This window comes from Gadus macrocephalus, chromosome 15, assembly GCF_031168955.1.
Source record: "Gadus macrocephalus chromosome 15, ASM3116895v1".
Lineage (NCBI taxonomy): Eukaryota > Metazoa > Chordata > Actinopteri > Gadiformes > Gadidae > Gadus > Gadus macrocephalus.
This window is the reverse complement of record NC_082396.1, coordinates 6,440,434-6,451,389: the sequence shown is the minus strand read 5'-3', so window position 1 is coordinate 6,451,389 and position 10,956 is coordinate 6,440,434. Positions and strand designations below refer to the sequence as shown.

At 46.6% G+C, this 10,956-nt stretch overlaps 3 protein-coding genes across 3 annotated transcripts in view; 2 read left to right on the top strand and 1 right to left on the bottom strand.

Moving 5' to 3' along the window:
• Positions 1-472, top strand: part of si:ch211-51a6.2 (neurotrypsin) — a 7,418-nt gene extending 6,946 nt beyond the window's left edge. The window contains exon 7 of the mRNA XM_060073837.1: positions 1-472. This exon is cut by the window's left edge and continues 1,269 nt beyond it. The gene's annotated coding sequence lies outside the window, so the exon portion shown is untranslated.
• Positions 1-10,956, bottom strand: part of c15h3orf70 (chromosome 15 C3orf70 homolog) — a 70,913-nt gene that overhangs the window by 50,874 nt on the left and 9,083 nt on the right. The window lies entirely within an intron of this gene.
• Positions 1,173-10,956, top strand: part of zswim8 (zinc finger, SWIM-type containing 8) — a 39,857-nt gene continuing 30,073 nt past the window's right edge. Inside the window, exons 1-2 of the mRNA XM_060073836.1 lie at positions 1,173-2,843; positions 10,748-10,901. Of these exons, the coding sequence (XP_059929819.1) occupies positions 2,666-2,843; positions 10,748-10,901 (332 nt within the window). The 5' untranslated portion in view covers positions 1,173-2,665. The remainder of the gene's footprint in view (positions 2,844-10,747; positions 10,902-10,956) is intronic.

Genomic DNA, 10,956 nt, shown 5'->3' with positions numbered 1-10,956 from the left:
GTTTTATTCAAGGAGATTAAAGATGCTGATGGTAAGATTTAAGAGTAGAAAGAGAGAGAGAGAGATAGTAAATAAAGAGTTAAAGATTTTTTAACAAATACAACGCAGAAAATTCAATGTTCTCAATTCTCCACAACAATAACAATACAACTGCTGACGACCATTTCTCCAAAATGACTCTCGAATAATAACAGCTCTCAAATCTTACCTACTTCACCTTTAAGGTTAGCTTAAGAAAATCTTATTTTTTTCATTGTGCTGTTCATTAAGGGGGCCTTCATACGAAAAAAAAAAACATTTTCCAAAAAAGACAAAAGAACTACAATGTGATTATGAACCATCACAGGAGGGAGATGGCCGAGTTCCTACATCGCCAACAATGCATCAGAAGCTGCAGTAACTGTCTTGTTCACGTGCTGATCTCTCTCTGTATTGTTTACTTGGCTTGAATAAAAGTCCTTCCTTCCTGCCACGTTATGATCTCTGACTTTGGATTAGTTTTAATAGGAAAATACAAATCCATAGTGATTATAGCTAGAACTCTGTGTGTGTGTGTGTGTGTGTGTGTGTGTGTGTGTGTGTGTGTGTGTGTGTGTGTGTGTGTGTGTGTGTGTGTGTGTGTGCGCGCAAGCGCATGTGTGATCATACCCATTTTCTTAATGAAGTTGAGGTGTAGCCTGCTACTATTTTTAGTTTTATAGTTTTCTTTATTGAATCTGTGTCAATGAAGCACAACTCCAGCCATACTGGTGGAGCAGTGGGGAGGCATACATAGGACAACAAAGGTTGGGAAACACTATCCACTTTCCAATAGGTTGATATTCTTCCATGTTAAATAGAAGGTTGATCTCTAATATACAATATTAAACATAACAGTAGTGTCAATGGCCAGTTCAGGGTCCATGTCAGTGTGGACCATAGGATTGTGTACACACACACACACACACACACACACACACACACACACACACACACACACACACACACACACACACACACACACACACACACACACACACACACACACACACACACAAACACGCGCACACACACACGCGCACACACACACACGCACACGCGCACACACACACACGCACACGCACACACACACGCACACACACACGCCAGCTGCTCTCGCACTGGGCGGAAGTGGTAATCGCTGCTTGGGCCAGGGAGCGGAAGTCGTAATCAGCTGGTGGCGGAGACCTCTGAAGAGGAGCAGCAGCGAGAGACATCTTCACCACCGGTTAACACCGGAGGAGAGAGAGAGAGATAGAGGGAGAGGGGGAGAGAGAGCGAGATACATAGAGGGAGAGAGAGAGAGAGAGAGAGAGAGAGAGAGAGCGAGCGAGCGAGATAGAAGGGGGGACTCACTGATCACTTCTGGGGGGCCCCGATTGAACCGAGAAGGCTCTGAAGACAGACCCGGAGACGGCAGAACCGCGACCCGTCCTAATTCGGACTGTAATAACAACGAAAACGACCGTGGATAATTAAGGTGAAAGTAGCGGTGGTTCAGAAACGGCAGAAAAAGGGCTCCTCGATACAAAGACAAGGGGGTCCGACTGACACCACTACGTCCAACCGGGGATCGGTGAACCGGGAGCCCGGTACCATGAGGAAGTCCGGCCGTGTGAACCCGCCGCGCTGCCGCCAGGTTTGACGGTGATCGGTGTTTTTAAGAGCCGATGTCAACACACACGGAGCCCGGAGGCTAGCTCAGGAGATTAGCATTAGCAGTTAGCCGCTAAGCTAGCGTTAGCATTAGCTTCTCGACAACTCCCTTCAAACCGGGACTCAACGACCCGGGTTCTGTACCCCCACCGACGCGTGTCTGTCTCCGAGGGGACCCCTCACACGGATGTCAGCGGCTGTCATTGCCCGTGTCGGCGGGGACAGCTGCTGTTAGCAGCCCGTGAGCCTTGTTAGCTCCAGAGGCTAACGTTAGCTCCCAGCGTTAGCACACTTCCATGGAGTAATTGGCTTTGCGGGGTTATCATATCAGGTGTTTCGGGCTCCTGAACAGGGCTGGACGGGGTCTGGACGTGGTCTGGATGGAGTCTAGATGTTGACAGGCTTAATGAATGAGTGCCGAGGCTTGGAGACAAAGTGTCCCAGTGTGCTGTGAGGGGTGGGGGGGGGTGATAAAGTCTCTTATTTTGATATTTTGGACTCCTCGTCGTGGGGCACCGTGTCGTTACCTCCGACCCGATGGGATCGTGATGTTGTCGTCGGTGAAGACTGAATGGAAAGAGTCTCGCTTTGACTCGGATCATCACCACATCATCACCAAACCGCTGTAGATGAGCTGTCAGCTCACCCTCCGCGGGGGTCCACGGGGCCCAGGGCTTTCACCGCCCTCAGCGGGGCCGTAAGAGACACTCCACGGACGCTTGAAACCTTGAGACTCCGTCCGATAAGGACTACCGCTGCTTTTCGATATCTGTGTTTACTATTGGAGATCGGGGATCGATCGTTCCTCCCTCGGTTTCTACCACAACGGGACAACTGTTGAACTATTCGGAACAGGTCCCTTTTGAGGTCTGGGGACATTCACCCCGTCCCCCCACAACTTTTGAGCTCTTGGGACTTCCCCCCGGTCCCTTGGCGTTGGGGGCTGAGAGAGGCTGCAGCCGTCCGTGTGTGGGTCAAGCCGCCGTCCGTCATGGAGCTGATGTTCGCCGAGTGGGAGGACGGGGAGAGGTTCTCCTTCGAGGACTCGGACCGGTTCGAGGAGGACTCTCTGTGCTCGTTCATCTCGGAGGCAGAGAGCCTGTGTCAGAACTGGAGGGGCTGGAGGAAGCAGTCGGCCGGGCCAAATTCCCCCACGGTGAAGGTCAAAGGTGACGCTTGGTTTTTGTTTTCTTGTTTAAGTAGAAGGTTGGGTCACTTCTGTTACAGTAGAGACCTGGTCGTGATGATAACATAAGGTTTGTGTCCTAACCTTACCGTTTTGGGGGCGCACAAAGTAAAATATGATGATTTGAAAAGGGTAAACTAAACCGTCGCTTTATAACTTTTATAATAATTGCGTATAACTTGGATTTTGTATATAATGGGATTCGGTATATTTTGTCAGTTATATTATTACCCTGAAATCTACTTAGTGCTTTCATGTATATGAATTATCTTTTCTTTATGTATTTTATGTTACTCTAGCATTTTGTTCTTCCACAATATTATGCTCTTAACAGGTTGTCACTTGTCGGTGACTTGTCATATTTGTAACACTGTCCAGTCTGACTGTGCTTGAAATAAGAATGTTCCGGGGCATTAATATTAATAACCAGAACTGCTTTACACCCTGGTCTGAGAGGTATTGTCGAGGCAGACCTGAGACTTCATTAGATTGAAACGTACTACGTTAAGTAGTACAGTTACCACAAGGCCTCTGTTGACAGTCCTACCCTCCCCCACGCTCTCTTCTCCTAACCCATCCTCTCCCCTGCCACATGCAGTCCCCCCCCCCCCACGGTTTAACAAGTTGGTAGTACATTAGGGACCTGGCCGCTTCATCTCAACGGCAAGGAACAAAATGATCACAACACGGTCTAAGCTCATCACAAGGTTGTAATGGTAATCTTTGATAGTTTTATTCGTCATCAGAATTAAAAATGGGGGATTTTGGTCTTTTATTTCATGACCATGACAAACGGCGATATTTAAATATTTCTGAGCCCTATAATGTTGTTACTCTTTGCTAAAATAACAGCATTAAGCTTGATCAGAAGTATTCTGCCCTTCAGTTAGGTTCTGCCTGTCCTGTGGTGTACTGGGAAGGTCAACGTGGAGGGTCTGGGTTATCATGACCATCAGGGTACCGGTGTAGACCGACCAGCAGCAGGTGTCTCAAGCACCGTGCCACCTGGTAGAGGCTCTCGGCAGAGAGGTTTCCCTTTCTCTGCTGAAGTCTCAAGGCCACGACAGGTGTGTGTGTGTGTGGGCGACGGTCGCGCTGCCTGCATCAGGTACAGGCGTGGGCGAATGTCTGTTTGTGTTATTGTGTGTTCCCGCTGCTGTTGTGTATTCTCTGAAGACATGATCCACCAACGAGCAGAGAGCAGAGCAGGGGTTAGAGACCATCTCTCCCTCGTCTCATTCATTCCTTCAGCAGGGTGTTATTACTCCTAGACATTATGTCTGGTGGTTTGGCTGAAAAAGATCATAGGAGGAGTGTGTGTGTGTGTGTGTGTGTGTGTGTGTGTGTGTGTGTGTGTGTGTGTGTGTGTGTGTGTGTGTGTGTGTGTGTGTGTGTGTGTGTGTGTGTGTGTGTGTGTGTGTGTGTGTGTGTGTGTGTGTGTGTGTGTGTGTGTGTGTGTGTCTGTCCAGGAGATGGTGGATCATGGTCTTGTTGGAGAGGGTCCATGTCCAGGTCATCTCAGAGCTTGAGGAGAGGGGCTTGTGTGGACTAGTTTGAAATTAAGCTTCGAGGAGAGGGGGGTTTGGTATATCATGCAGGAAGATGTGTAAGCTTATTTGAGGCCTTCCAGAGAGAAACTGACCTACTGGACGCTGGTTTTAACATATGAAAGGGCTTGAAGGGTTTAGTCTAGGGTGGAATGAAGAAGTGAGTGTTCTTCAGTACGGCCGACGTTGGAACCGTACCGAATAACGTTCTCAATTGCCTTGGTGGAAAGGACATCGTTGTTCTTTTTTAAAGCTAAAGTTTGCATTGTCTCTCCTCCAAAAGTATCGTCTGTTTCTTTATTCATTTCTACTGTGAATTACCCTTCCTGAATACCGCTTTACAGCTGAGGTGTGTGAATTGTAATTGATGAGGAGGTTCTCAGTTTAAAGATGTCGCTTTGACACCTTTTCCAGATGTTCAGGGGTCTATTGATGAGTCCCTCCATACTGATGAATCTCCAAGGACCCTGAATTGAGTGTTGCACGTCTTGGCTGATCTGAACCGGTCATCACAGCATTCTGTATTTATTTGAACTCCTGGCTTCCAAGTGCAACAGTGTTTATGCAATCGTACAAAGTAGTGGAAGGGCAAAACAGGATATTAGTCTTCCTAATGCGGCTGTGACCGGGTGAAGCGCATTTCCATAACATTTATTTAAGGTACTTAAGTTGATGTATTTCAGCCTCTACAGCTCTGTAATGTGGTAATTACCCGGTACTTAAAGTCAGTACTAGTAAAAAATGGAACAGGGTTAGGAGAGCAGAGTTTAGTAAACACCGTACTATTAATTCCTATCGAACTCTGTTTTGGAGTGTCTGTACATTAGGACAAGGTCGGTTATCTTGGAACCCTAGTCTTTGAGTCAAGTCAGTGTTCTTTGCTTATTCTTTCAATTATTCCTTCATTAGTTTGTCTCAAAGGAACACAGTACAGTGGTCCCAGCACCCAATCCGAACCGTCCTTCTAGGGACCGTCTGGTCTGTGCTGAATGGAACCGAACAAACTACAAGCATTATAACGTCAGTAGTAGTAAAGTATTAGGTAGTCTGCTTTGTGGGCTCGTCGGTTTATCGGACGCAATAAACTTGTTTATTGAGTAACGAGTTCTAAGGCCCAATTTATGTGTGACCCAAATTATTTTATGAGTTTGGGAAAAAAAAGTAAAAAAAAAAAGTAAAAGTTTTGATGCAAACTATAATTACGTTTTTGTACAGCACCTCTTCATTCTGTACAAGGGATGAGCACATTCTCTCGTTTTAAATGAAAACAACCTACCAAGCATTCTCTGCCGCTTGAAAAAATTAAATAAATAAATTAAATAAATTCCCTACTTACCCATGACCTCAACTGACAACCAACAGGAACCAAACTTTTTTTTTTTTAGGCCTAAACCGTAGGTTGTAGCCATGAGTGTACTGTGTATAAACAGTGAAACCATGAACCCAGGGCCCTGAATGTGCTGGGTTCGCTAGTGCCAGTGAGTGTTTAGTATCAGGACTCGGAGGGTGGGTGCAGAATGTGTTCCGCCGTGGGGGGAGGGGCCTGTGTTGCGGTGATGGGGGGAGGGGTGGGGGAGTCAGTTGTGTGAAGTGTACAGAAGCTCATGTTGTTCTCCGGACCCTGCTACTTGAGGACCACGGGTCTGCTGGGAGAGAACCATAACATGAGGCTCATTGAGCAGAAGTGGCTGAAGTGAAGTGGCTTTGTTGGAACTTTTAAAGATTGTGTTGTTGTTGTGGAGTTTGTTTTGTTGTAGAACCTTATTCCACCTGAACATACTATGAGTTAATAAGAAGTTAATAATATCTAGCTTATGGTGATGGCTAATAGAGTAGTTAGTGTATATGAAGGCTGCTGTTTGAGGGTTTGAGTGAACCTGAATGGCGCACTGTAAACATTGAGGTAGCACGTTTACAACTTAGCTGTAAAGGTGGTAAGGATACGAAATGCGACGATGGACAACTAACATCTTCATCAGTGGCACAGCGAGGCTGTCAAACTTTTAAACTCTCTCTCCAGTCCAGAGTCTTTAGTGAGAGTAGATCTGGAAACCGTTTAATGCCATTATGAAATCCTTGTGTAGTGTGGCAGAATGAATCGCATTGGCAACCCGTAACTCAATAACCCTAAATCGACGTGTGTGTGTGTGTGTGTGTGTGTGTGTGTGTGTGTGTGTGTGTGTGTGTGTGTGTGTGTGTGTGTGTGTGTGTGTGTGTGTGTGTGTGTGTGTGTGTGTGTGTGTGTGTGGTTTTAAAACTGCCCGTGCCGAGGGGAGAGACGCAGTGAGCGAGCGAGCACCGTAGGGAATGGGAGTGAGCGAGTGGGAGAACGGCAAATTTTCACCTTTCACTGCCTGAGCTACAAAGGAACAGCTGTTTGAGCAGATTCCCCCCCCCCCCCCCCCTCCCTGCCCTCCTCTGATTGGTTGGCCGTCTGTAGTCAGTCACTGGGCAGCTACCAGTGGCTGCTCGCAACATGAACTCTACCTCGCCTGTATCCACCCTACCCCCCCCCGCCAGAGCTCCTCTCATCCGTCCTGCAGATTGACTCACTACCGTCACACACTTACTTAGTCACTAGTTTCACACACACACACACACACACACACACACACACACACAAACACTGCCATCACACACTCGCTGCCGTCACACACTCGCTGCCGTCACACACTCACTGCCGTCACTCACTTAGTCACTAGTATCACACACACACTGCCATCACACACTCGCTGCCGTCACACACTCGCTGCCGTCACACACTCGCTGCCATCACACACTCGCTACCTTCACACACTCGCTGCCGTCACACACTCGCTACCGTCACACACTCGCTGCCGTCACACACACTCACTGCCGTCACACACTCGCTACCGTAACACACTCGCTGCCGTCACACACACTCACTGCCGTCACACACACTCACTACAGTCACACACACACACACACTGTCGTCACACACTCACTGCCGTAACACACACTCACTGCCGTCACACACACTCACTGCCGTCGCACACTCACTCACTGCCGTCGCACTCTCACTGCCGTCACACACTCACTCACTACCGTCACACACACTCATTACAGTCACAGCCACTACCGTCACACACTTAACCAGTACGTCACTCACAAACTCACTACCCTCACAGAAACTCACCACATCACACAAACTCTACCGTCACAGTCCCTACCATCATAGAAAAACTATAAACTAACTACCATCGTAGACAAACTCACTACTGTCGTAAACAACCTCACTACAATCCCCACAGTAGTTTTATAGCTATTCATACTATTCGTTTTTTTAAGCTTTCACTTTGAATTCGGTTCAGATAAAACATCACATTGAAGTAGGGTGAAGACAGCATCCACGGTCTTCACACCAGGAGTACCTCACCGTGAGGGCTGATCAGTGATCATGTTGCTGAGAGGAGATGGAGGGGGGGGGGGGCAACTGGGGAAGTAATCTCGTCCCTGTGGTGATCTCTTAACCAGCGCTCAACTGGGAGGTTTTTAGAGAACCTGAGCCACTAGTGAACGTTAGCGAGCGGCTGTAGTCATTAGTGTATAGTTTTTTGTAGCAGTAGTTGGTTGGAGTCATTTAGACTTGGATGCCTGTGATCTCCTTGCAAACCTCTTATGGTTGTAGTCCCGCCTGGTGACCACTCTGATTGATCGATCTTTCTGGTTTGAGTTCAGGTAGGCAGGGCCTACGCGTGTAGGGACAAATTGAGGTTGATTTTTATTCAGTATCGATACATAAACCAAAATAGCCTTCTGAACAAAATTCTCATCTCTTGCATACATATCCTCAGGCCTCCCATTTTGACCATGATTAGGGCAGTTATTGTCGTCCTATTTAATTCCGACTACTAGTATAGAGACTATACAAGGCCATTCCATGCTCCTCCTTAGGCCGTAAATAGTGGTCTGAGCTGGCAGGTGTAGGGCTCAGGGAGCAGGTGTAGATATACGCTGTGATTCACCGCTTCTCCAGAGGGTTCATGTTGTTCACCGAGTCACCACCAACGCTCTGAGCCGACAACGCGGGTCTGTTCTGCTGCAGAGCTGAGGGAGCAGATCTACCTGCAGTTTAGACATTAGGGTCTGTTAGGCTGAAGGTAGGGCTGGGCGATTAATCGAATTTTGATCGCGATTACGATTTTAGCGTCAAACGATCAGAAAATTAACATAATCGAGTTATCTGATTTTTTGTTAATTATTATTATTATTATTATTTATTTTTTTTAATGATTTATAGAAAGGTCAGAACAGCTGGACACATATCTGTATATCATTTTAGATTGGAACATTTTCTTTTTGACCATTTTGTGTATTTTTTTAAGGCGTGATTTCAAAGTTCTCAGTTACGTTTTTTTTGGGAGAGACATGGTGAATAAATACAACACGTTTTCAGACTCAAAGATAATCGTTTGAATAATCGTGATTTCAATATTGACCAAAATAATCGTGATTATGATTTTTCCCATAATCGAGCAGCCCTAGCTGAAGGGATTCAGAATATCATGGATGTCCAATCTGGATTCAATACCAAATGCATGAGGAATGCCTTGTAGACAAATCATACAATGCTTGTTTTTTGTAAATGTTTTTCTCTATTCAGGAGTATTTTTGTACTTTGACAAGTGCTCTGTAGGTAGGTGTATTGTCTGTGTCCTAGGACAATACCACCTCAGGGCGGGTGCAGTTCGTTGCTCGGCGTCTTTTTAAATGTGATGTGGTTGGGTTGTGATGCTTGAGTAGTTAGCCATCCTCTACCTCCATTTCAATTGAAACGTGTTGCTTGTTAAGCACTCGACTGCACCATATACTAGCACTGAGGTCTAACCTCAGTATCAACGCAGGCCCTACCCGGCGGTGTCTATTGGTACTTACCCAGGAGGATCAGGGCTGTACCGTGTAAGCCGTACATGTAGTATTTGGGCATTTAGCAGACGCTTTTATCCAAAGCGTCTTACATAAGGACATTTGTCAGAAGAAAGAAAAACAACAATATATTGCTGTCGGTACAGTAACTTATGTTCATAGAACCAAGTGCTGAGCACTAACAACGCTAGGTTAACCCATTCCCCGTATATAACAAAGATAGCTAGGATAAGATGCTACACGATGCTAGGTACTGTTTTTAAGTGAAAGGACGTACAAACATACATTATGTGTGTAAAACGGTGTGCGTGCAAAAGAGGGGTGAGAGGGCCGGGGTGGGTGAGAGGGGTGTGAGTGTGTAAGGGGGCCGTGCGTACCATGAAGTTCTACATTCTCATTGGCTACATCATTTGTCACATGGTTTCAACCCAACGCAGCAGAGCACACCCCCATAGCAGGTACATGGCTCCATAGACATCTTATATGATAGACGGAGCATCGAATGCTACCGCCTACTGGCGCTGACGAGACGCGGGGCCGCCATCTTGGAGTGGTCATCCGCTCCACTCAGTGTAATCCGTTTGGCTTGAGCAATGAACTGTCAGCGCATTTAATTAATCATACCTCACTGAATACCACTGATGCGGTTTTTTGTCATACGTGTAGCTATGATAAAGGCCACATGGTTTGGCGTGTTTTATTATTCAATACTAATTATACCAATAGTACGGCAGTGTTTCCCCTACCATTGTTCAGGCCTGGCGGGCCGCCAGGCCAACGAGCGCCCCCGCCAACAACCGGCCAAAAAAAAAAGAAAAATAAAAAATAAAAAAAAGATGCAGTGTCGCGCGTGCGCAGATGATGCCCCATCATAACGGACAATCTGACAGCATTAAGTTATATCATCATTAGCATGGCAGAGCCATTCTTCCAAAAGCCTAGAAAGATTAAGTGTAGCAACCAGCCATGCTTACTGTGTTCATAATAAAATTAGTGTATTGTAAATAATATTAGTGTATTGTAAATACAATTAGTGTATTGTAAATAAAATGTGTGTATTGTAAATAAAATTAGTTTATTGTTAATAACGTGTTTATTGAATCATTATCAACTTGTGATGGCTAAGCAAGTGTTTTATATGGAAATAACCAACAAATCAGTTCTTACCACCGGGCCTAAAAGAAATTCTAGGGGAAACACTGTACGGTAATGTTAAATCTTGCTTGTGAAAAGTAATCCCCCGATTCCTATTATGGATTGTCCGCCGATTTGAGCAGGAATACGCTGAACAACAGCCCGGCATCCTGTTTCTGCTGCTGTTGCTGCTCCCGGTTGACCACTCCAAGATGGCGGCCGTATTTCTCGCGTCCCAGCAGCCAATGCTCCGTCTATCTATAAGATGTCTATGCATGGCTCCTGTACTCATCCCTCCTCTTCCTCCTCTTCATCCCAGATGGCCAGGTGTGTCCCCTGGTGGAGCTGTCGGCCAAGCAGGTGGCGTTCCACATCCCTTTTGAGGTGGTGGAGAAGGTCTACCCCCCTGTCCCAGAGCAGCTGCAGCTCCGCATCGCCTACTGGAGCTTCCCTGAGAATGAGGAGGACATCAGGTGAGCGCACGCCGTTCAATCACCAATCACACCTGGGCGTATTCTGACCAATTAC